The 27,058-nt window shown below is 44.1% G+C and overlaps 1 protein-coding gene across 1 annotated transcript in view; it reads right to left on the bottom strand.

The window, feature by feature from the left end:
- csmd2 (CUB and Sushi multiple domains 2) overlaps positions 1 to 27,058 on the bottom strand; it is a 1,866,499-nt gene that overhangs the window by 610,778 nt on the left and 1,228,663 nt on the right. The window contains exons 11-12 of the mRNA XM_078237109.1: positions 9,802 to 9,905; positions 8,079 to 8,191 (exon numbers count right to left, since the gene is read on the bottom strand). Coding sequence (XP_078093235.1) covers positions 8,079 to 8,191; positions 9,802 to 9,905 — 217 coding nt within the window. The remainder of the gene's footprint in view (positions 1 to 8,078; positions 8,192 to 9,801; positions 9,906 to 27,058) is intronic.

Here is a 27,058-nt window from a genome sequence, read left to right as displayed (position 1 = left end):
GCTTCCAAATCTGGTCAGAGAGGCACAACATTGAGAATCAAACTGTCTGCTACAATGTCAAATATATACATTTATATATATGCTTTAATAGCTTTTGTTTTGCTGGTGCATAATTGGGGAGGCAATAGCCTAATGGTATTATCGATAGATAATTAATTCAGCAACTCAGTTAATGTTCTGGGGACCTGGGTTTGAATCCCGCCACGGCAGATGGTGGAGTTTGAATTCAATAAAATATATCTGAAGATTCAGAATCTACTGATGACCATGAAACCATTGTCAATTGTTGGAAAAATTCATCTGATTCAATAATGCCACTTGAGGGAAGGAAATCTGCCGTACTTACCTGGTCTGGCCTACATGTGACTCCAGAGCCACAGCAATGTGGCTGACTCTCAACTGCCCTCAGGCAACTTGGGATAGGCAATAAGTGCTGGCCCAGCCAGCGACACCCATGTCCCACAAATGGATGAAAAAAAATACAAATCTTAAAGCTGAATTTCATTTTAAAGACAACAAATTGTGGCAAATTTTGAGAAGTCATTAAAAAAATCTAGAGCACCAGAATGGTGTAAATTCCACCCAAGTCGGACATCCTTCACTGTCAGGAAGCCTTAGAGGAAACAAACTGATTATCAGTTGTTGTTTCAAGAATACATTAACAGAGTTAATCAAGTCACTGTCCCAAGTGAGCCAACCTCTGAATTTTTGTTTGGTTTTAAAGGGATTCCAATGTCTCATGAGATTACCTGGTGAGTGGTTAAAATTAACACTGTGGCTAGAATTTTCCCAGCCCACCCGCCACGGGAATTGGAGCAGGCGAGGGGCAGAGCAGGGGAAGGTCCGTTGACCACAGGCGAGATTTTACTGTTTTGGGACGAGCGAGGCCTTAAAACCAGCCCTGTATTTGGCAGCACACTTATCTTGTGTTTGCCCTCACTGCTTGTGTAAGAAAAGAAATGGATGTTGGAAAAAACATTTCATCCAAATGACACTTTCAGAGTTTTTGCTTTTCTTCGACAAGAAAGTTTTGCACCTCTTAAGTCCTTCACATGCAAGTACTTTGTCTTTGAACAGTAAGAAGTCTCGCAACACCAGGTTAAATTCCAACAGGTTTATTTGGAATTACGAGTGATTTCAAATAAACCTGTTGGACTTTAACCTGGTGTTGTGAGACTTCTTACTGCGCCCTCCCCAGTCCAACACCAGCATCTCCACACTTTGTCTTTGAAGTGTAATCATGATTATGCAGGAAATCAGGACAACGACTTGACACAGTAGGATCCCACGAACAAGCATGGCCAATTAATCTATTTCTGATTCCCAGGGTCTGCTGTCCTTGTCCTTCTAGGTTTTATAAGTCGCACGTTTAGAAAATGCTGTCGAAAGAAACTTAATGGGTTGTTGCAGTGCATCTTGTAAACGATCTTCACCGCTGCCATTGTGCGCTCGTGATGAACGAAGTGAATATTGAAGATGGTGGAAGGGATGCTGGTTAAGTAGAATACCTTGTCCTGGATTATGTCGATCTTCTTGTATGTTGCTGAAATTACACTCATCCAGGCAAGTGGAGAGTATTCCATCACATTCCTGATTTGTGATTGCAGTTGTTGGATAAGCTTTAGGGAGTCAGAAGGTGAGTTACTCACCACAGAATTCCCAGCCTCTAACCTATTCGTCGAGTCACATTATTTATATGACTGGTTCAGGGGAGTTGTTGTGGGAGACTTTAACTTTACAAATATTGACTGGAAACGCTATAGTTCGAGTACTTTAGAAGGGTCAGTTTTTGTCCAATGTGTGCAGGAGGGTTTCCTGACACAGTATGTAGATGGGCCAACAAGAGGCGAGGTCACATTGGATTTGGGACTGGGTAATGAACCAGGCCAGGTGTTAGGTTTGGAGGTAGGTGAGCACTTTGGTGATAGTGACCACAATTCGGTTACCTTTACTTTAGCGATGGAAAAGGATTGGTATGTACCGCAGGGCAAGAGTTATAGTTGGGGGAAAGAAAATTATGATGCGATTAGGCGAGATTTAGGATGCATAGGATGGGGAAGGAAACTGCAGGGGATGGGCACAATTGAAATGTGGAGCTTGTTCAAGGAACAGCTACTGCGTGTCCTTGATAAGTATGTACCTGTCAGGCAGGGAGGAAGTGGTCGAGCGAGGGAACTTCTTGTGAAGAGGAAGAAGGAGACTTATGTAAAGATGAGACGAGAAGGCTCAGTTAGGGCGCTTGAGAATTACAAGTTAGCCAGGAAGGACCTAAAGAGAGAGCTAAGAAGGGGCAGGAGGGGACATGAGAAGTCTTTGACAGGTAGGATCAAGGAAAACCCTAAAGCTTTCTATAGGTATATCAGGAATAAAAGAATGACTAGGGTAAGATTAGGGTCAGTCAAGGACAGGAGTAGGAAGTTGTGCGTGGAATCCGAAGAGATAGGAGAGGCGCTAAATGAATATTTTTTTGTCAGTATTCACACAGGAAAAAGACAATGCTGTCGAGGAGAATACTGAGATACAGGCTATTGGACTAGACGGGATTGAGGTTCATAAGGAGGAGGTGTTAGCAATTCTGGAAAGTGTGAAAATAGATAAATCCCCTGGGCCGGATGGGATTTACCCTAAGATTCTCTGGGAGGCTAGGGAGGAGATTGCAAAGCCTTTGGCTTTGATCTTTATGTCGTCATTGTCTACAGGAATAGTGCCAGAAGACTGGAGGATAGCAAATGTTGTCCCCTTGTTCAAGAACGGGAAAAGAGGCAACCCTGGTAATTATAGACCAGTGAGCCTTACGTCTGATGTGGGCAAAGTTATGGAAAGGATTATAAGAGATAGGATTTGTAAGCATCTAGAAAGGAATAATTTGATTAGGGATAGTCAACACGGTTTTGTGAAGGGTAGGTCGTGCCTCACAAACCTTATTGGGTTCTTTGAGAAGGTGACCAAAGAGGTGGATGAGGGTAAAGCGGTTGATGTGGTGCATATGGATTTCAGTAAAGCGTTTGATAAGGTTCCCCACGGTAAGCTATTGCAGAAAATATGGACACGTGGGATTGAGGGTGATTTCGCGGTTTGGATCAGAAATTGGCTAGCTGTAAGAAGACAGAGGGTGGTGGTTGATGGGAAATGTTCATCCTGGAGTTCAGTTACTAGTGGTGTACCGCAAGGATCTGTTTTGGGGCCACTGCTGTTTGTCATTTTTATAAATGACCTGGATGAGGGCGTAGAAGGATGGGTTAGTAAATTTGCGGATGACACTAAAGTCGGTGGAGTTGTGGACAGTGCGGAAGGATGTTGCAGGTTACAGAGGGACATAGATAAACTGCAGAGCTGGGCTGAGAAGTGGCAAATGGAGTTTAATGCAGAAAAGTGTGAGGTTATTCACTTTGGAAGGAGTAACAGGAATACAGAGTACTGGGCTAATGGTAAGATACTTGGTAGTGTGGATGAGCAGAGAGATCTCGGTGTCCATGTGCACAGATCCCTGAAAGTTGGCACCCAGGTTGATAGGGTTATTAAGAAGGCGTACGGTGTGTTAGCTTTTATTGGTAGAGGGATTGAATTTCGGAGCCATGAGGTCATGTTGCAGCTGTACAAAACTCTGGTGCGGCCGCATTTGGAGTGTTGCGTACAGTTCTGGTCGCCGCATTATAGGAAGGATGTGGAAGCATTGGAAAGGGTGCAGAGGAGATTTATCAGGATGATGCCTGGTATGGTGGGAAGGTCTTATGAGGAAAGGCTGAGTGACTTGAGGCTGTTTTCATTAGAGAGAAGAAGGTTAAGAGGTGACTTAATAGAGGCATACAAGATGATCAGAGGATTAGGTAGGGTGGAGAGTGAGAGCCTTTTTCCTCGGATGGTGATGGCTAGCACGAGGGGACATAGCTTTAAATTGAGGGGTGAGAGGTATAGGACAGATGTCAGAGGTAGGTTCTTTACTCAGAGAGTAGTAAGGGCGTGGAATGCCCTACCTGCAACAGTAGTGGACTCGTCAACATTAAGGGCATTTAAATGGTCATTGGATAAACATATGGATGATATTGGAATAGTGTAGGTTAGATGGGCTTTAGATTAGTTTCACAGGTCAGCGCAACATCGAGGGCCGAAGGGCCTGTACTGTGCTGTAATGTTCTATGTTCTATGGTTCAGTTTCTGGTTCATGATAACCCCCAAAAGGTGGGACATTCGGCCGTGATAATGCAGTTGAACGTCAAGAGGATATGGTTAGATTCCCTCTTGTTGGCCGGCAATTGCCATTCGTCATCTCAAACCTGAATGCTGTCTAGGTCTTACTGCATGTGGACACATACAACTTCAGTATCAGCATTCCTCAGGGACCATTTTCTCCAAGATACCCTGATCCACTCTTCCATCACACCCAACACCTCACCCCTTGCCCATGGCCCCTTCCCATGCAATCGTAGACAGTGCAACACCTTTACCTCCTCCCTGCTCACCGTCCCAGGTCCAAACACTCCTTTCAGGTGAAGCAGCGCTTCACATGCACCTCCTTCAATCTGGTCTAATGCATTTGCTGCCACTGTCATTTGCCACTTCAGCACACCACCCTGCTCTCCTGCCCACATGTCCATCCTTGGACCTTTTCATTGTTCTTGCGAACCCCAACGCAAACTGAAGGAATAGCACCTTATCTTCCGATTGGGCACTTTACAATCTTCCGGACTTTACATTGAGTTCAACAACTTCAGAACATGAACTTTCCCCTCCACCTTCACCCCATTTCCATTTATTTTATTTTATTCTGTTTCTTCTTTTCATCTTATTCATCCATTTTTATCATCCTTCTTTCTCTCCTCCATTTTCCCACTTCTCCATTCCTGCTCTCCTTCTTGCCCTCCCACTCCTCTTTTCAGGGTAACTGCCTTAACCATCTGTACCTCTGTTCTGCCATTCATACATTCTGATCTATTAATTGACACTTTTAGCACCTCTCTCAGCCATCTTTATCCTCATCTACATTCCCTTTGTCCATCTACAGCCCACCACCCCCATAGTATAAATCCTTTCTGAATTCTTCGCCCTTAGCTCTGATGAAGGATCATCCTTATTCGAAATGTCGGTTCTATTCTCTCTCCACAGATGCTGAGATTTTCCAGCATTTTGTTTTTTTTTCCGATTCCAGCATCCACAGTGTTTTGCTTTTACCTTAGTTTCACCTTGGCCTGTGAACAGAAGACAGCTCTGCTGCTGATGCCTTCAAGCTTTCTATCTATGTTCTTATGTGCCTGGGCTCAATAAATGAACCTGCAATGTGTTTCGACAATCCCTTATGAATGGTTGGTGCTTCAGTCTCATTATAAAAACCTGACATAGCACTCAGAGTTGATCAAACAGCTTGGCAGTAAGATTAAGTAGAGGTACAACATGGTGAACAGCCCGAGATCATGCTACATGGTATGAGACAGCTCTGAACATTTTGGTCAGACCACACTGAAGCTGCAGAGTTGAAGAGTGTCGAAATTGTTGCATGGTGACCACACAAGCAAGCTTGAAGACATCAGTCGAGCTGTCTGTGCTGTTTTCAGCCCACAGACCAAAGTGAAACTGAGACTGGAGCACAGGACACACTTCCCTTCCAATGACAGCATGCTGCTACCCTTTAAAGACATATTATGCTACAACACAAACTGAGCATTGATGTGAGCACGTTATTGCTGTGTAAGTGACACTGGATAGCACTCTCAATGACTCTGGGAAGGTGGGCGAGAGCGGCATCTGGGGTTAGGCCGGGGGGGGGGGGGGGGGGGGGGAGGGTGGATCCTGAAGCTCCAACATCCCGGCAGGGGAGGGTGCCCCAACTCTGAGTGGACCTTCAGAGTGAGGCATTGGCTCTCACCCCCTCCTTCCTGCCCAAGATGTGGAAAATGGCATTTTCCACTCTACCCGCGCCTGCAAATATGGGGTTCGGTTGCAGATTAGCCTTTGATCTCATGGAAGAGGATGAAAGAGCTAAATGGCCTACCCCTGTTCCTATCTTCCCTCAATTCTCAAAATTATGCTCTTGTTCTTGGTGGTCAATATTTCTGAATTCCCGGACCATATTCTTCAACCATTTTGTGGTGACTATTACCCAAGCGTGTCTCGGCTCCATATCTTGTAATGTTGCCTGAGTCACTTACACCAGTACCAAGTCAATATGCAATGCCTGTCATGCTTCCCTGATATAGTGGATAATGTGAGAGACATGCATTACATTTATCAACTCAGACTCCAAAGCACTTGAGTATTATCAATTTATATTTGGTTGATTGAAGACTCCATTAAAATAACTGGTGTGCTTTTATCTCTTCATGCATTAAACTGTCACCCTTCTTATAACGCACTGGTGGTCTGTAGCACACCTCAAATGTTATTTTTCTGCTTTTCATATAAATATCCAAACACTTTGCAACTTTTTACCTGTCACACAATTAACATCTTTAACCTCCCCAGTATCCCTGACACATAGGCCGACAACAACTCCGATTTTTTCTACTCTGCCTTATTCGAACAGAACATCCAGAATGCTGCATGATTTACTCATCCGTCAGAGTCAGTCACCTCTCCAATATTACCACTACATTGTACTGCACAATGTCACAACAGCCGACAGTTTAAGCATCTTCTTCCTAATGCTTGCAACATTCATGAATTTGCACCTTATGGTAGATTTGCTCACCAGGTGTCTCATTCCTGTGTATCTCTGAGTTACGGTGTCACTGAGTTAGTGTCCCATTCTACAATAGGTCTTCTCACGAATCACATTATCTCCCCACTTATCTGCTTCGAATAATTCGGGACAGCTGCCTTAATGTTCTTTGCAAGTTCCATTGCTTAGACCTTGTAAATTGTGTACTGGCCCTTTTTATCCTCAAAATATTATTTGCAAGTATCATAGAATCCCTACAGTGCAGGAGGAGGCCATTCAGCCCATCGAGCTTGCACTGACAACAATCCCATCCAGGCCCTATCGCCGTAACCCCACATATCCCCCTGACACTAGGGTCAATCTAGCATGGCCAATCAACCTAACCCGCACATCTTTGGAGTGTGGGAGGAAACTGGAGCACCCGGAGGAAACCCACACAGACACGGGAAGAAGGTGCAAACTCCACACAGACAGTGGCCCAAGCCGAGAATTGAACCATGTCACTGGTGCTGTGAGGCAGCATTGCTAACCACTGAGCCACCGTGCCACCCCTAAAGCAACATCATAATTTTCACATCAGACAGCGAGTGGGTTGGCATATTTATACTCTCAATTAGTCTGCACACCTCCTTTACCAAACCTTGGAGGTCTTTCAAAGAACATTATTTTGCAACCCGTGTCAGAGTGGCAAGCCACAACATCAGTTTGTTGCAGCCAAGTGAGCTGTCTCCACTCAGTTCCTCCTCACTGTTGGTGCTTTTTTTGACCTACCAAGTCTCTCACAAATAAACTACACAACTGTTGACAAAATGCAGCGGATATTTTCTGAAACAGGCGTTTTCTTCCCCTCTCTAACTGAATTTCCATTCCTCATCCTCACCTCTCTTCTTGGGCGGCATGGTGGTTAGCACTGCTGCCTCACAGCACCAGGGACCTGGGTTCGATTCCTGGCTTTGGTCACTGGCTGTGTGGAGTTTGCACATTCTTCCCCGTGCTTGCGTGGGTTTCCTCTGGGTGCTCCGGTTTCCTCTCTCAGTCCAAAGATGTGCGGGTTAGGTGGATTGGCCATGCTAAATTGCCCCTTAGTGTCAAGGAGACTAGCTAGGGTAGGGCCTGGGTGGGATTGTGATCGGTGCAGACTCGATGGACTGAATGGCCTCCTTCTGCACTATAGGGACTCTATGATTCTGTTTCCTCTTTGCTCAGCATCTATTGCTTGTCTACAAGACTGTCAAGTTCCTTAAAAGATATCTGTACCTTAAGCACCATGTTGCATCAAGGGAGTTTTCAAGGAACGTTTGTAAATGTAAATAATAGAGACTGATAACCTCAACAGCCTGTTCAGTGAATGAGTGGCAGTTGGAGACAACATGTTCTTTCCTTCAATGGTCCCTATTTTTTAAACATTTCATGATGCAAACAGTACCTGTATATACAGCCTTGAAACCCAGCAAACTGTTGGTCTCATCAGTCTGGAACTGCAGCCACATCTGATTGCTCACACTCACAATTAGGTCAGGAACATTTGTACCTGTCAAACTGCCAGACAGAAAGTCAGAAAAAAACTGATTAGTACAATCTGACTTCATTTTAAATGTCAGAAAATTAAACCAAATTCACATAATGACGGCGTCTTGGCTGTCACAAAAAGTGAAGTATAATTGAAAGGTGAAGTTGATGATGATGTGATGAATTAATTACGCCATTATCTGAGAGTGAATAATTCAGCAACTACCTTTTGTATTCTCTCAATATTGTGCTTCCTTGAGTTCTCAGCTGAACACTTGGTGACAAAGATCACAGCTATTAAATCGCAGCTTTACGTTTCTAAAGAGAATTTCACAAATTTCCTTTCTCCGAGAACCTTGACAACATTAACTTCCCTCTCTCAGCATATTAAATAAATCACGAGGACATGAATCTCAATAACCTACACCAGGATTGAGAAGATAAATCATTTCCTTCATATGCACAAAATTCACATAAAAGTAAGGGGGAATGGGGCAGGAATTTTAACTCTACCTGCCTTGGAGATATCAGGAGTTAAGATGAAATGGTCAGATGTTCTATTTATTTATTTTATTTGTATTTATTTTATTCATGTGTCACAAGTAGGCTGACATTAACACTGCAACGAAGTCGAAAATCCCCTGGTCGCCACACTCTGGCACCTGTTCGGGTACACTGAGGGAGAATTTAGCATGGCCAATGCACCTAACCAGCACATCTTTCAGACTGTGGGAGGAAACCGGAGCACCCAGAGAAAACCCACACAGACATAGGGAGAACGTTCAGACTCCGCACAGACAATGACCCAAGCTAGGAATCGAACCCGAGTCCCTGATGCTGTGAGGCAGCAGTACTAACCACTGTGCCCACCGTGAAGCAACAGCATCATCTTGGGTCTGGTGCAGGAACTGGTTGGGAGCCTCATGCCCTTATGCTTACGATGGCCCTAGTCAGTAAGAAAGATCCCGAAAGTCACTCTGACAGCCCCCACTGGGCTCAGCAACCGTTGTGGACACCCCATTTAGGAGTAGCTGTTAGAACAGTAATGAAGGTCTGGCAAGAGAAAGGTCTATTTTTGAGTGGCTGGAACCAGGAGGTTCTACAAGAAAATATATTTTGGGCCGAGGCTGCCCAGGGCTTCCCCCATCTTGTTCCGTGCTTGCAAAGCCCTTGCAGACCCTCTCCTAATGCCGTCCTACAAACCGCCAGCCCAAATTGGCTGAGCCACCTGTGAATGCCCATTTGAGGCAAACAGTTCACTGGCTACATTTAAGCAAGCCGGCAGTTAAAACAGACTGGACTTCCCGCTGCTACTTGCCATCCTGACTGATTTCCCTTCGCTCCATCAGACAATCACCTGAGGTTAATGCTGCCCCTGCCCCTATAGTGTCTAAACCAACACGTGAGTGTATTGATTTTAAGTAACTGAAAATGGCATTAAAAAAGAAACTGCATGGATCCATTTATTAATACTTTACCTATTAATCTTTCACCTATGTAACAAAGTCTTGCAAACAAGCGCAAATAGTGGAAATGTTGCACCTTCCAATTCTGTACATTGAATTGTGATGAGAACCTTGCAATAATGAAATACATTTTGAGTCTGACAGAATTTGTGGAGCAGTAAGGTCATTACTTACACATGAAGCACTGTTTTTCGTTCTCCAGGCTGCCCTCCATCCCCGACCGTGAGTGTATCATAGCCTCTCTCCAATTCAAATGCATCAAAAGTGAGCTTTATGACCTATCAGGAAGGAAGTTAACATGTCGATAAAGCTACAGACAGCAATTGTGAATAATAATCAGAGCAGATTCAGTTTTATTAACTGTTGGGAGCAGCTAAGATGCTCTGCCCACTAGGGAAATCATCTCTACCTGATTTGATGTTTAATGCAGCATTCCTCAAGATCAAAATCAAATGGACTAGACTGGGGTCTTACCTGCTGGCTGGACAACTGGCAACATCCACCACTGCACTGCCCCTCCCCACACCACCCACCCACTTTTAGGGATGGCCTGCATATTAATACCCTCCGTAGGCACTTAACTTGTCAGTGGTGGGTGTTCCCTTGGATCAAAGATCCCTGGAATGGAATCCCTGTCCAGCAAGAGCTGCCAACCAGTGATCTGTAGGTCTATAGAAGGGCAATACTATCAGGCAGGTGGTGGCTGCTGTTGATACGACACCCCCGCAAAGCCTGTTATTGATGTTGGACCCCAAGCCATCGGTAAGTGCTGTTGGGGGATGGGATGTCATGCAGTAATGCACACCAGCAGGATGAGTCTCTTAAGTGGGCATTAATTAGAATAGGGGTGGGAAGGGGGTGGGGTTTCCACATATCGCCCCCACTCCCACACCTTGATTAAATGCTGTCCTGCTATCCCACCACCAGACTCACCATGGGGAAGGAACATTCATTTCTGGCCAAACTTTCTCTTTGTATTGAGCACCCAAATTGAGTTCAGTGTTAACTTGGACCATGTTATAGGTGGTAGATTGAAGACACTTTAACCTCCCCTCCCCTCCCCCATCATAGCTGCCTTCACTCTGATACCATCTAACCTCTCTGCTTCTTCCTCTATCCCTCGTCTATTCCTGCATAGACCCCATGATAGTTCCAACAATGGCAGCACAACGCTTAGGTTAAGTTCACCTGATCAATTAGAAAAATCTGTGACAGCAGTTTCCATTTAATGAGGCATTAGACAATGAAACACCCATTTCTTTTTTCATCCACTTAAATTAAAGTGGTTTTGCACCTTTTCAGCAAGATTGCGTTGATATTGCTCCTAATTCATTTCACTTTGAACCCCTACGGCCAGGGATAGAGTCTATTAAGCAAGACTGGACTCAAAGACATTTCTCCATCCGCCCGAAAAGGGATCTTTTGAGAAACAATCTGGGATAGAGTTTCTACATTTGTCACAAATTGTGCTCGGAATGGCATTCATTTCGAGAAGGGCTCTTCCATTTGCAATTTTCCGCTCAAATTCATTTGCGTTTCGCCGAACACAAATCTGCCATGAAGCAAAAAGTTTGTAAGTTTTTGCTTTAAAATATGTAGAATCTCAAAGGGCGCAGAGTGATTGATGCAGCTGAAAGTGGGTCTATCACAAAACCAACATTTAAATCAGAGGGCTTGATTTCACAACCTCGTCCTGCCCTACTTTTGGCAAGGCAAGGTGGTAAGATCAGGTGGGAGACGAAAAATCACAAACGCGCCTGATTTTTCGCCTCCCCAATTGTGCTAGCCTTGTTTTGCCACCAAAATCAGTTTTGCGTTCTATAAACCAATTTAAATATTAATGATACGCTATCGTCCGGCCTCATTTACCTTAACCACCCTGCCAGTGAAGTTCTCCCCAGCGAGAATCGCCACTGGTCTCCACCAGCAGAGACCAGATGTGATGGCCTCGCTGGTGTATCAGAGGCCATTGAAGCCACCTGGGTGGTCGGGGGCTGTCGGGGGCTGGGCCACGCAGTGCCCATGGAGCAGTGCCAGCCTGGCAGTGCCCATCTCGCACTCTGCACTGCCCTTCTGGCATTGCCCACTGGGCACCATAACTGTGCTGAGGCAGTGTCAAAGGGGTGGGGACTGAGTGGGGGTGCAGCTATGATGGGGGAGGGAATGGGAACTCTGCAGGGGTGGGAGGGAAGGGGGGAATTCTGCCGGGGTGACAATTGGCGGGGGGGAGGTGTGGGTGGTGCAGAGAAGGGAACTCTGCGGAAGGGGTGGCAATCGGGATGAGAGGGTGGGAGCTCTGCAGAAGGGTTGGTGATTCAGGTGGGAGGGAGGGAACTCTGCCGGGGGGGTGCAATTGGGGAAAGGAGGGCGAGTACGTCATCAGAACCCCAACAAAACCGGGACTAATGCTTTTTTAAACTAGCACAAAAACGTGCAGAATTTCAACTTGCTCTGCGCATAATTTGTGCTTAAAATTGTGAGCTCTTTACAACCAGTTCCTTCCTGGTCACACTGCAAAAAAACAGCACAAACTGGTGGAAATTCCAGGTCCCTTAAAGGATCGATAAATCTAACATTACTGCAGTGTTTTTAACCCATATATGTAGGAGATCACAAACATTTCACTTAGCCACTTATGGTTACATGTCTTACATTCAGTATTGTTAAAGAAACTGAACTCTGTACAATTTTCCCCCTGCTAATTCCACACTTTTTAGCTGTCAACCTTTTGTTGGAGTAAAGACTGGTAGACTACGAGGAACCAGTATCCAAAATGAACTAGAGTAAAGTTTTGTCTAAGCAATAACAAGGTACAAAGGTGCTATTTCAACCAATAGGTAGATTCAATACCATTGCAGGTTATAAATAGGAGTGCATTAACTGTACAGACATGACATGAAGGCCAACTCACCTACGTTTTCAAACAGAATAGTTACTCTTACTCAAGAGTTATTAAAGCATGATTCATTTGTATCCATAAATAGAAAGGTAAGCTTAGGTTACAAAAAAAGAATGGTTGAATGGTCAACAAATCAAAGGATTCATAAACCGATATATTAAATCTGGTGAAATTTCAAATTATGTACTTGGAAAACATACAAGGTGAAATATTTTTAATGGTCTTGATTTATTCTTTAAACTGTAAATATAATGGAATGAGATACATGTCCAGTTCCTCAAGTTCTGCAACCTCAGGGCCCGAGGTTGTGCCAGAGTTCAGAGATTGCTGGATTGGACTGTGGACAATTCCAGTTAAGATGGGTTGGTTGTGTGTGTGGGGAGGGGCAAAGGTCGCTTGGAGCCTGGGACAGGTTGTGTGCAAAGCCAATAATTAGCCCTAAGCCAGACCATCGCCAATACAGCACTTGGCTGAATTGTCCAGATAATTTCTTCATAAATTTTATTTCATTGGGTTTGAGGCACCGTTCCTGTAGTATAATTTGTATGATGGCAGCATCCTGTAGAGCTGATCTTCTTGACCCCTATATGCTGCCCTGAAATGCTCATTGCCCCAGATACAAAGATCACGGTGTGGGCAGAGGACTTGTTTGTCAGTCCTTTCCCCTGTTACTCTCACCCTGAACTTATGGGTGTGGAGGGTTGAGGGGGGGAGGGATGCCTGAAGGGTGCAAGACTTCATCGTATATCATGGCAGGTTCATCGTTAAGTGAGGCCGGTTATTAAAGGGAGTGGACTGTCTTGTGTCACAACTTACTCCAACATCACAGACGAGGCACTCTGGGTCTCATGGCATTCTGGTCAGTCAAGGTAATCCAAGGAAATTTCAATTTGATTAACTCCTCCACAAGGTATGTTTGACCAAAATCAAAAGGTTCTGGCTGATCTTCCACAACAGATAGAAGGCCTCAATCTGAGGAGGCCAAGTAGCAGCTGTCTGCCTCAGAGATGATGTGGAGATGCCGGCGTTGAACTGGGGTTGGCACAGTAAGAAGTCTCACAACACCAGGTTAAAGTCCAACAGGTTTATTTGGTATCACAAGCTTTCGGAGCGCTGCTCTTTCATCGGATGAGTGGATCAGGTGAGTCCATTCACCTGATGAAGGAGCAGCGCTCCGAAAGCTCGTGATACCAAATAAACCTATTGGACTTTAACATGGTGTTGTGAGACTTCTTACTGTGCCTCAGAGAGATGAATTTGTGCTTATAATTAATACCTTTTCTGCTACTGATAGGCCCAGCCTTGGGTGCCCTGTGAGTCTTGTTACTGGAAACACTCTGCACTCAGATGAAGCAAGACTGGACAATATTGAGACTTGGGTTGATAAATGGCAAATAATATTCATGCCACACAAGTGCCAGGAAATATCCATCTCCAAAGATGTTATCATCACCCAGTTTCTCATCATTAATATCCTGGGTCTTACCATTGACCCGAAGCTTAACTGGACCAGCCATGTAGTTACTGTGGCTGCAAGAGCAGATCAGAGGTGTGAAATTCTTGGGCAATTAATTCAACTCCTGACTCCCCAAAGCCTGGTCCATCATCTAAGACACAAGTCAAGGAATGCAATGGAATACTCTCCACTTGTCTGGAAGAGTGCAGTTTCAACAACACATGAGAAGCTCAACACTATCACAACCCGGTTGATTGGCATTGTGAAGACACTCTGCCTTTAAGAAATATATTTGTGTCATCTTTCTTGTGGCGCTTGATTGACAGGAAAAATCATGTGACTGGGCAGGACTAGGCTTACACATAGAAATCAAGTCAATTGCTGTTTCGGCTCTTCAAAGAGAGGTAGCTTTTTTCAGAGTCTCTTTCGCTCTCCGGAAGTGCCAGGAAATAAATCTCTTTCTCTGGAGGCTGCTGTATGATAGTCAGAAGACCAGTGTCTTTCTGTATCTGTCCAGACGGGTTAAAAAGCTGGAAACCTAGCACCCACATAAGCATATCTGTTTTGTGCTGATTCTGAAGAAGGATGTCTGTGGGATATTGCGTACATTGGAACTATAGAGATAGCTAGCAGTTAAGAATCATGTTTAAGTATTTCAATTGGTCAAAGTTATGCTGATTGGTTTTTGTTATATTTTAACTGTGTTGTTAAATAAAGTTTGTTTTAATAAAAGCTTCCTCGTAGGTCAACTGAATCACACTTGGAGTGAAACACTTTATGCTTGCCCTAATGCCAAAATCAAAAAAAGGTGGGGTCTAAGCTAACTTCAGAATATACCATGGAGTTTCTGAACTGGTCCCCAACACCATCCATCACTTTAAGCATCCACTTGCCCGACCACTGATTCACACAGGGAGCAGAGGCCACCATTTCCTTACAGTAACTTACCACAGATCCTTCAACAGCACTTTCCAAACCCAAATATTATCACCTTGAAGGACAAGGACAGCCAATGCATGAGAACACCACCATCTGCCAAGTTCCCCTCCATGCCACACAACATCCTGACTTTTTTTTAATTAATGTCACAAGTCGGCTTACATTAACACTGCAATGAAGTCACTGTGAAAATCTCCTAGTCGCCACACTCCAGCTCCTGTTCGGGTACACTGAGGGGGAATTACACACAGATTCAGTATAACCTAAGAAAGAACTAATTAATTTTTGGTGAGAATACAGCATGGCCAATGCACCTAACTACCACGTCTTTCAGACTGTGGGAGGAAACCGGAGCACCTGGAGGAAGCCCATGCAGACACGGGGAGAATGTGCAGACTTCGCACAGACAATGACCCAAGCCTTGGAATTAGATTGCCGTTCCTTCACTATCACTGGGTCAAAATACTGGAACTCCCTTCTTAATAGCACTGTGGGTGTATCTACACTGCATGGGCAGCAGCGGTTCAAGAAGAAGCTCATCAAAAGATTCTGGAGGACAAATAGAATCGGGCAGTGAATATTGGACTTGCCAACGCCACCCACATCGCATGAAACCGTAAGGAAAGGGGGCAGGAACTTTCAGCACTCCTGTGGTTTGGAGAGGAACAGACAACCACAGGGAGCTGCAGGAAAATCATTCTGTCTGCGAGCTCCATCTCACTGACATCTGCAAACACTGACAAGTAAATGAGAAAATATTATGACGCCATCAAACAAGATCACAGAGATAACTTGCAGTCGATCGCAAGGAAAATCTGTTTGTGTACAAACTGCACTTTTAATGATGCATGAACAACGATACGTAGGTGATGTGGATAAGAAAAAAAACAATTACAAGGCATTAACTAAGTGGATTGTACTTTGAGAGAGCACGGTGGGCCAAATGCTGTGAAATATTTATGACCGTAAGACAACGAATATTAAAATATGCCACCCATAAGCCAACAATACTCTCAAAGGTGTGTACTGATCCGGGGTTTAGCCCTGCTATTGATTTCAGGAGCAAGCTATGCTTCATCTCATATCTTGTTCCAATGGGAGGCTCTCCTACGCTGGCCTCTTGCCAACATGTCGGCAGATAGCTGTTTCCCAGAATGTTAATTAAAGTTACTTCACTTGCAATTCCATTCATCCCAGAATTAAACCAGCGTCCTTTGGCCATAAAGCCCTCCAATACAGTCAATTTAATTAGTTCATGACTAAATTAAATCTAGCGAGATTTATTTTATTATTAAAACCCTTATTTATGTCGAACGGAATGGAGAATAACAAGTTTGCAGCTCAGCAAAGTTATGAGGAAGATAGTTTTTTTTTCCTCAAATCCTAATTAAAAGAAATGAGTTTGATTTTATTCAACATTCGCATTTAGCTGAAGCTACTCCCCTCCTCTGCCATCACCCCGACTGACCAAGCCAAAATACAGTGCTCAAATTATATTGACGAGGTGGCAATTGCAATGTAATGTTTTGAAGGTTAGTCAGATGAGGCTTGGTATTGAATTTAGGTTCCTTCAGAAAGATCAAACATAGGCTTACAACCCATGTTATCTGTTTGAGAAATAACCCAGATCTCTGACATTCAATTTGCTTAAGTACCGAAAGATGTTCTGCCTCCGAAGACCCAAGTCATCAAATACACGTAACAGCAAGCAAGAATTTCAACAAAATGTCACTTAATATTTATTGGTTTTTATCAGAAATTCATATGCCCACTATAAATATTAAATCAAAATTCTGTTTGAGGCAGGAAATTGCACAGAGGAGATTTGATTTTTGGAAAAGCAATCTGTCGGACTTAAGTAAATAACGCAGGGCACCACATACAGTGAATCTGGAATTAAATATTAGCTTCCAGAACACTTCTATAAATAATCTTCCTTCCATTCAGTTCACATGTCCCGTTATGTTCGAAGGACACTCCCTTATTTTACAGTCGGTTGCTTTCCTATTTTTCCCTGGTATTAAAAATGCCGGAATTTATTTCCTGAGTTCGATCTGATTCAATAAATTGAAAAGGGTATGGGACAAAGTGGATAGCTCTTTCAGTGGATAAGCACAAATGCAACAAGTCAAATGGCTCCCATCTGTGCTGTAAAATTCTACAGGGTCTTTACTGCAAGGAAAATACTCTGGTAAAATGGATTGTCTGTCCTTTACTGAACCCATTCAGTGTTTTGTTCCACCGGCTCTTTGAAGGGATAGAAATATCACCACATCATTTTCAATTCATGAAGGAGAAAATCTACACTTATTTTTTGCTCATATTCACAGTTAACTGAAGAATAAAGAATAAGTACAATGCAATGGAATTCAAGTCACTGATGATGCATGTATTTCAAGGTAACGATATATTACGCAAATTCTTTCTCAAAGGCTCGGACACTGACCTGGGTTAAAGATGAGTGTTTGGCAAGCTTTCTGAAATGAAGTTTATTTATTAGTCACAAGCAGGCTTAGGTTAACACTGCAATAGATTTACTGTGAAAATCCCCTAGTTGCCACACTCGACGCCTGTTCGGGTACACTGAGGGAGAATTTAGCACGGCCAATGCACCTAACCAGCACGTCTTTGGACTGTGGAAGGAAACCGGAGCACCTGGAGGAAATCCATTCAGACATGGGGCAAACGTGCAGACTCCACACAGACAGTAAACAATCAGCACCAACCGACTCAAGAACAGCTTCTTCAGTGCTGCCATCAGACTTTTAATTGGACCTACCTCGCATTAAGTTGATCTTTCTCTGCACCCTAGCTATGACTATAACACTACATTCTGTACTCTCTCCTTTCCTTCTCTATGAACGGTATACTTTGTCTGTGCAGCATGCAAGAAACAATATTTTTCACTGTATACTAATACATGTGACAATAATAAATCAACTTAAATCAAAATCAGTGACCCGAGCTGGGAATTGAACCTGGGTCCCTGGCGCTGTGAGGCAGCAGTGCTAACCACTATGCCACCTATAGTAATGCCTTCCAGCCATTCTCAACAAGGTTAACTATAATGCCGTGACTACATTTAACCTTTTAAAAAATGTTTTAATCAACTCCATTGCTCATATGGACGGTAAAGTAGTGAAATGAACTGGGTGGACTGCCATGGTACTGCCCCCTTGGGGCTGTACTTAACCGTGCACTTTTGGTAGGGATCGTTTGCCTGGTCCTCCTGGTCCAGGCTTGTTGTAAACCCTGCCGGCATGATGCCACTTTGTGGAGGGGGGGGTGGTCTGTTATGCGGCAAGAACATTCGTACCACACAACTGGCAGGAAATGACCATCTTCAAAGGTGTTACCATCACCAAGTTCCCCCTTATTAATGTCTTGGGTGGAGTGTGGGGGGGGGGGTGGATTCTTAATGAGGGGATAATACAGCAGGGAAGCCCGCTACTGAGATGCAAATGTATGGTAATAGGGTTCTTGAACTTTCTTGGAGGGAACCCCATTATATCATGAGCGGGGATGGTGTGAATGGGAAATCCTGCTGGCATAAAAGCCGTTTGGGGAATATCCTTGGATTCTCCGCCCCCACCTGCTTTCCCGCCCATTGAAAATGGTGGCTGCAAATCCCAGCCATTGAGAACCATGGGGGGAAAAAACTCTCCCCTGGATCGAGCGATACCCAATCTAAAGGAAGATGCTTGTGGTTGGTGGAGGCCAATCATCTTCAGACGTTCCTTCGGCTAATCAAAGAAAAAAAGCCAAACTGCTCAATTTTACTGAACTGCATCATATCTCATCATTTTAAACAGGTGAGAAGTGAAATTTGCTTTTTCTAAAGCGGGTACAATTTAAAAACAAACAGGAATCATGGATGAATCACTAATTAGTAAAACTAAAATTTTCATCCAAAAGCACTTTTTCCTCAGTCATTAATTTACTTTTTTTTACAGTGGCAATTAGTCTTTAATGTGGTTGGAACCTGGAACTTTGTTGCTTAGCAACCACCTGCAACCATTAAGATCTATTAAGCAATCATACAGTGACTGTTACCCAAGCACTAGTTTCTGGATGTCAGAAGCCAGTAACAACTTTTTTTTTGAAAAACAAATTTTTATACATTTCTTCCTGTGCATTTGGCCTCTGTGCCCACATAGTGAAAACACACCAAGTATGGAAACAACTAATGATGATATTATGCTGCATACAGTAAACAACCTGTCACACCTCATTAAGTTGGAAAGCCTTTTTCAAAATGGAAATATGGACTGACAGCATGGCACCTTTCAGTATCTGTTCAAACCTTGTCAGCCACGTATCTCTAGAGTTGGCTACGTAGTGCCATTAAAATGCAACTCCTCTAAGAGATTGACTCACCTGATGAAGGAGGAGTGCTCCGACAGCCTGTGCTCCCAAATAAACCTGTTGGACTTTAACCTGGTGTTGTGAGACTTCTTACTGTGCCCACCCCAGTCCAACGCCGGCATCTCCACATCAAAACTGGCAGAGTACAGTTTGATCAGTTCTCCATATACAAATATAGAAATTAGACAGGAGGAAACCAATACAGTTGGTTCTATGTTCAGTATACCAGCGCCTCCGCATATGCAATAAAATGGAGAGACCAAGTAACAGGATGGGGGAGAAGAGGATAAAGCCATGGAAACATGACAAAGTTGTGCAGACCCTCACATATAGTATAGTAGAGGTAGTGCTACATAGCCTATGGAAAGCCTTGTAGGAGTAAGTCAGATGTTACGGAATCTGTATATTTGAGATAGGGATCCCATACTTTTTGGAATGCATCTGCAGAATATAGGTTAGGAACTCCATTGGGATAGATTCAACAATAATCTGATGCCAATTCTGAACAGAAGGAGACTCACGGCCAATCCAGCAGCAAAGGATATTCTCCCAGGTTGCAAATGTTCAGATATTGCACAGACTTTTTTCATTGGTGTTAATTATCTTATTGTCTGGGAGCCCCAGAATGAGGTACAAGGGATCAAGCTCGAAGGCCTTCGCAATTATCTTCCCAAGCTCATTAGTACACCGCAGCAGTGGGATTTAATTTTGACACAGGGCCAGACACAATGGGGGCCTGTTTGAGTCCACATTCGCCGTCTGTGTGAATGCTGGCAGGGGTTCAGGATCCGGAAGTCACAGAACTCACCGGCGAGATTGCGATCTTGAACGTTCCCCGCCCCTCGACAGCAACATTATCAGGTTCATGGCCATAGCATGAACCTGCTTACACACGCATGCACCACACACTCTCTGGAGGCGTGTGGGTAACCCAATCTGACCCCACTCCCTCAGATGCCCACTCAGCCCCCTCCCTCCTCAGGCCTGCACTCAGGGCCCCACTCAGGCTACATGCCTTGACAGTGCCAATGATGCACTGCCCCCTGGCATCATGATACTGATACCCTGGCCTGATGTCTTGGGCCTGAGAGGGTCAAGGAGGTATGACCAATGGCCATTTGTCCCTCTGCACTACCAGGCTCCCCAAAGGTCCTGGGTTGCGTGGACTCAGGTTGGGGGCAAGGGGTTGACCTCACCACTCTCCCGGGGGATGGGTGCTTCATGGTTAGAATACCCCTATTAGCTCTGACACACCTGAAGATCACTCTGGCATGGTGATTTCAGGCAGCTCTGTGATCAGTATTTGCATTCCTACCTGTCAGCTGTGAAAATTTGAAGTGGCCAGGTCACTTTAATCCCCATACCCCCTGGTCAACTTGCAAGCTTTTAAATCACTACAGCACTCAATTCTGCAGCAGGGATTTCACTTTCTCTCTGTCAGAAGTTGAAGGTGTGAGCAGATCCCTTTGATGATGTCCTTTGACAGAGAGGAGATGTCAATTTCACTGTAGGGGAGGGGTGGGGGGGAACAAGGGGGAGGGTTCCCTTCTCCACAGCTGTTCACTCAGCCCCAATGTTTTCAGACAGCCTTTATTTGATGTCTCTGAATCTTTCGAGGAAGCTAAAACCTTTGAAACCCTCTCTATTCCATTGAGAGCCTTTGATCTCTTTCAATTTCATAGTGTAGTGCTTCAAAATGGTTTTCATTGACAGCTTAATGGATTTCTACTCAGCCTCCAGTCAGCTGTGTTTATTTACCTTTATTTTGTTTGAATGCAACTCAAATAGCCCCATTCTTCCTAACTGTAATGTTGTCAAAGACTCTAAGCCTGATTGACAGCTGCCAGACAATCCCGCCCAACGTTTCAGGTAGATGAAAGAATATTGACCCGAAATGTTACCTCTCTTTTTCTCTCCAAAGTAACAAACACCATGATGGTTAACCAAGATGATTTAGATAGCATTACCCCCAATCTTCCTTTCCTTTCTTTTTGCCTGTCGTATAAGCAAATGTCTCTAAGCCAAAGTCAGAACTGGATTGAAGGAGATGGATGCAACTTAATGATTGTGTGAACTCATTGTTCAGATTGTTTCTCTTTTCAAATTATTTACTTCCAAACTCGGTGCTATTTTGCTTAGTTGGAAGAGCAGAGAGGACCTTGCTAAGCTGATGAAATTCCTCTCAGTGATGGATAATGATTGTGGATAGCTACATAATTCAGGAACTGCTGATGTCAATTTTCCATTTCAAAAGGTATGAGGATGTACTTTGACTTTGTGAGATATGCGTGATAGCAAATCATGTTATCTGTTTTACATCTCTTGTCATGTAATCCCATCGAATCAGGGGGCATACTACTTTGCTTTACATGATCACAAAGTCAAAGGGCGGAGTTTTCCCATCCCGTCCACTGCAGGAACCGCGGCAGGGAGGACAGGACCATGCAAACATCCATTGGTCTTCGGCAGAATTTTCTGGTCTTGGGCCAAACACAACCTGAAAGTCCCACCCAAAGTCTACCCCCATGAGATCTCCCTTCATTAAGTGTTTACATAGCGCCATTCCAGGATGACCAACTCTTCCAGAAAATATTCAGGGACGCACTGGCACGGGGGTCCATTAGGGTGTTGGGAGAGAAGGGAGGGGAGTCCTGCCAGAGCTGTGAGAATGGCAGTGGGGTAGGGCAGCAGGGGACCAAGTGCCTCCCAGAGCAGAGTAGGTACTGCGCATGCAGATATAAAGACCCAAATTATGGAAGCAGCATCAGGAAAGCATGCAGCTCAGAATATGAAACAGTGGGCCCAATTATGAGGCTATCCCATAAAATAATGAACACTTGGTCACCCTGGGCCTTTCATTTGATGAACATATATGTGCTAATTTTTGGTAAAATTGACAGCAACTGCAACAAAAAAAATGGCAGGCATATAATTGGCAACTCCATGACAACTGATACATTTGCCTCCAGAACAAGGCCAGAGGAAAGACCTCATTGTCACACGGTTAGGTTGCAGTTTGTATTTGGAAACGCGGAGTGGGGCATTAACCTGCCATCACAATATTTTTTTTTACACACGGTTATTCATTTGACTTGAGGATAATATATGATCTGAGTGAATCAGCAAACGACATAAGATTCTGTGATATGGAGACTTTGCACCAGTCTATTTGGCAATATTGAAGGCAGAGGGGGCCGGCCTAATTTTCAGCTGTACGTTTGCAACTGTTGCTACAACTGAAACACCATCTAATCTTTTGTGTATTTCAATTTCTCCTGCCTCGCTCAGCTACTAATCAGAGCTACTCAGTATTCCGATGATTATGGAATCCGATTGGCTACATTTTCTCACGTTACTCAAGTTTCTATTTCTTTGGATCCAACTGCTTTCCCATTTCAAATGAACAGTTTTTGTGCCAAGGTGCGACCGAAAATAACTACCGTTCTTAAGATGTCTTAAGTAGTTACCATCAACTTTTACAGATGCACCATAGAAAGCATCCTTTCCAGTTTTATCACAGCTTGGTTCCTGCTCTGACCAAGATCTCAAGAAACTACAAAGGGCGGTGAACGTAGCCCAGTCCATCACGCAAACCAGCCTTCCATCCATTGACTCTGTCTACACTTTCCGCTGTCTCTATGCAAAGCAGCCAACATAATTAAGGACCACACGCACCCCAGGCTTACTCTCTTCCACCTTCTTCCCTCAGGAAAAAGATACAAGAGTCTGAGATCACATACCAATCGACTCAAGAACGGCTTCTTCCCTGCTGCCATCAGACTTTCGAATGGACCTACCTTATATTAAGCTGATCTTTCTCTGCACTCCAGCTATGACTGTAACACTACATTCTGCACCCTCTCCTTTCCTTCTCTATGAATGGTATGCTTTGGCTGTATAGCACGCAAGAAACAATACTTTTCACTGTATACCAATACATGGACAATAATAAATAAATCAAATTGTTTTGAATCCAATTTCCAAATTGGGATTCAGATTTGTCTTTGATCAATCAGAACTGATTAACTTGTGGGCAAATTCATTGCAACTGTAACAATGGATTTGGTATGTGGATTATTGCAACTGAAAAAGTTAAGTTTATTTCTTAGTCACAATTAGGCTTACATTACAGTGCAACGAAGTTACTGTGAAAATCCCCTAGTCGCCACAGTCCAGCACCTGTTCAGGTACATTGAAGGAGAATTTAGCATGGCCAATGCACCTAACCAGCACGTCTTTGGGACTGTGGGAGGAAAGCGGAGCACCCGGAGGAAACCCACGTAGACACGGGGAGAATGTGCAAACTCCGCAAAGACAGCGATCCAAGCCGGGAATCGAACCCGGATCCCTGGTGTTGAGAGGCAGCAGTGCTAACCACTGTGCCACCATGCCGCCCTCACAGCAACTAATTGCCAACGTCCTCCGCAGGACGACAACAAAGGAGGGGCCTTACAGGTAGAAGATTAGCTTCCAGCTCTGATTTGGGCATTCAAGCTGAAACACAAGTCTGCATCAGACAAAGAAAGGTCAGTGGGGCATGATCCAGCAGCCAGTAGATTGTATTACAGCCTATTAAAATACCGAGTTCAATAAATTTGGAAACAATCAATCATCCTTTAAAAATTTATCATTGTATCTCTAATTAAATTTCCGTCGTCGCATACACACAAAAAGTGTGCTAAATTATAACGTTTTCAGCAAGATTTTGGACTCAATTATCAGCTCATACAAATTAATGCTGCCAGTGGGGAGCATAGTGTCATGAAGGTTACTTGGGTCTCCTAAAATTAGACCAAACATTTCTCCGGCAAGCTCTGCATTAATTTCCATTCCATAACTCTGTTCTCCTGACTTCCAGTTAATCGTTATCACTAATTTTCCCTCTACATACCTGTGACTTGGAGAAACATCTGTCTAACACCTTCTCAGACAGGCAGATTTATAATAGCAGTCACAGTTTCTGAAGTAGGAGTCATATATCTGCAGTTGTAGATCACAGAATGACAGGTCCTTGAGAAACCTAATGCCATTTATGGAGTAGCAACCTGATTCCTTAATTACCACAGATGTGCTGTATGCCACATGTTTGCAAACAGCAACAAAAAGAAACATTAAAGAAAAATAAATTTATCATTACCTGTTCCACAAAAAGTCATTCAACTAAGGTTAAAAAAAACCCCATCTGGTTCACGAATGTACGAAATTACAGGCAGGATTCTCCGGCTGCACTCGCCCTAAGACCGGAAATTCATCCCCATACTCAACGGAACTTGGAATGATCTGCCAAATTTTCTGTCTCGCCCACTACGATTCCATGACGGGGGAATTTTGGCCCTGATATCCTTACCTGGTGTGGCCTACATGTGATGCCCGATCCACAGCAATGTGGCAGACTCTTAAATGCCACTCAGTTCCAGGGCAATGAGGAATGGGCAATAAATGCTGGCCATAACGAATAATAAAACAACTCGTTTGCCACCAGAGTGAATTGTTGATGAAAGGGTTTAAAGGGTGCACTAAAATCTATCTGTTGTTTCAATAGTGGGCTGGGGGGAAGGACCCTTTTTTTAAATGACAACATAGAGTCATAGAGGTTTACAGCATGGAAACAGGCCCTTCGACCCAACTTGTCCATGCCACCCTTTCTTTCTTAAAACCCCTAAGCTAATCCCAATTGCCCGCATTTGGCCCATATCCCTCTATACCCATCCTACCCATGTAACTACCTAAATGCTTTTTAAAAGACAAAATTGTACCCGCCTCTACTACCACCTCTGGCAGCTTGTTCCAGACACTCACCACCCTCTGTGTGAAAAAATTGCCCCTCTGGACACTTTTGTATCTCTCGCCTCTCACCTTAAACCTATGTCCTCTAGTTTTAGACTCCACTACCTTTGGGAAAAGATATTGACTATCAAGCTGATCTGTGCCCCTCATTATTTTATAGACCTCCATAAGATCACCCCTCAGCCTCCTACGCTCCAGAGAAAAAAGTCCCAGTCTATCCAGCCTCTCCTTATAACGCAATCCATCAAGTCCCGTTGGATCCTAGTAAATATTTTCTCCACTCTTTCTAGTATAATAATATCCTTTCTATAATAGGGTGACCAGAATTGCACACAGTATTCTAAGTGTGGCCTTACCAATGTCTTGTACAACTTCAACAAAACATTCCAACTTCTGTATTCAATGTTCTGACCGATGAAACCAAGAATGCCGAATGCTTTCTTCACCACTCTGTCCACCTGTGACTCCACTTTCAAGGAGCTATGAACATGTACCCCGAGATCTCATTGTTCTGTAGCTCTCGCCAATGCCCTACCATTAACTGAGTATGTCCTGCCCTGGTTCAATCTACCAAAATGCATCACCTCGCATTTGTCTGAATTAAACTCCATCTGCCATTCGTCACCCACTGGCCCAATTGATCAAGATCTCGTTGCAATTGGAGATAACTTTCTTCACTGTCCACTATGCCACCAATCTTAGTGTCATCTGCAAACTTACTAACCATGCCTCCTATATCCTCATCCAAATCATTAATATAAATGACAAATAACAATGGACACAGCACTGATCCCTGAGGCACACCGCTGGTCACAGGCCTCCAGTTTGAAAAACAACCCTCTACAACCACCCTCTGGTTTAAATACCGAGGTTCCCAGAATTGTCTTCATATTTGGCCCAGTAAGCTGAACTCATCTGCAATAGAACTAGCCTTGGCACAGCTGCAGCGAGAGAGAGGGAAAGATCAGCTAGGGTTTTTACGAATATCCATTGATCCCCACTCAGCCGTCCTTTGTGTGCATGGGTGTTCACGTGTGTGAGTGTTGCCTGAACATATTGGAGCCGTGTGTATTCAAGTGCACTTATCATGAGTCAAGAGTTGGTTAGGAAACCCTTGATGGTTCAGTAATCTTTCAGCCGTTGCTACTTTGGTTTACATTTAAAGATGTCTTTACTTCGTATGAAAGTATAATTTTACTTCCCAGTTCACATTATTTTGTGTTAGCACTGCTCTATGCATTTTATATTGTGGCTATTTACCTGACTTTTTTTTAATTATCCAGAAAATGTGAGGTGCTGTTCATGATAAATGGGATAATATGCTGTCTTAGAAACATAGAAACATAGAAAAACTACAGCACAAACAGGCCCTTCGGCCCACAAGTTGTGCCGAACACATCCCTACCTTCTAGACCTACCTATAACCCTCCATCCTATTAAGCTCCATGTACTCATCCAGGAGTCTCTTAAAAGACCCTATTGAGTTCGCCTCCACCACCACTGACGGCAGCCGATTCCACTCGCCCACCACCCTCTGTGTGAAAAACTTACCCCTAACATTTCCCCTGTACCTACCCCCCAGCACCCTAAACCTGTGTCCTCTCGTAGCAGACATTTCCACCCTGGGAAAAAGCCTCTGAGAGTCCACCCGATCTATTCCTCTCAACATCTTATACACCTCTATTAGGTCTCCTCTCATCCTTCGTCTCTCCAAGGAGAAAAGACCGAGCTCCCTCAGCCTATCCTTATAAGGCATGCCACTCAATCCAGGCAACATCCTTGTAAATCTCCTCTGCACCCTTTCAATCTTTTCCACATCCTTCCTTTGTGAGGCGACCAGAATTGAGCACAGTACTCCAAGTGGGGTCTGACGAGGGTCTTATATAGCTGCATCATTATCCCCAGACTCCTAAACTCAATCCCTCGATTGATAAAGGCCAGCACACCATACGCCTTCTTAACCACCTCCTCCACCTGCGGGGCCG

The sequence above is a fragment of the Mustelus asterias genome, chromosome 21 (genome assembly GCF_964213995.1).
Source record: "Mustelus asterias chromosome 21, sMusAst1.hap1.1, whole genome shotgun sequence".
Classification (NCBI taxonomy): Eukaryota; Metazoa; Chordata; class Chondrichthyes; order Carcharhiniformes; family Triakidae; genus Mustelus; species Mustelus asterias.
Note: the sequence above shows the minus strand (reverse complement) of the source record. Positions and strands in the feature narration are given on the sequence as shown.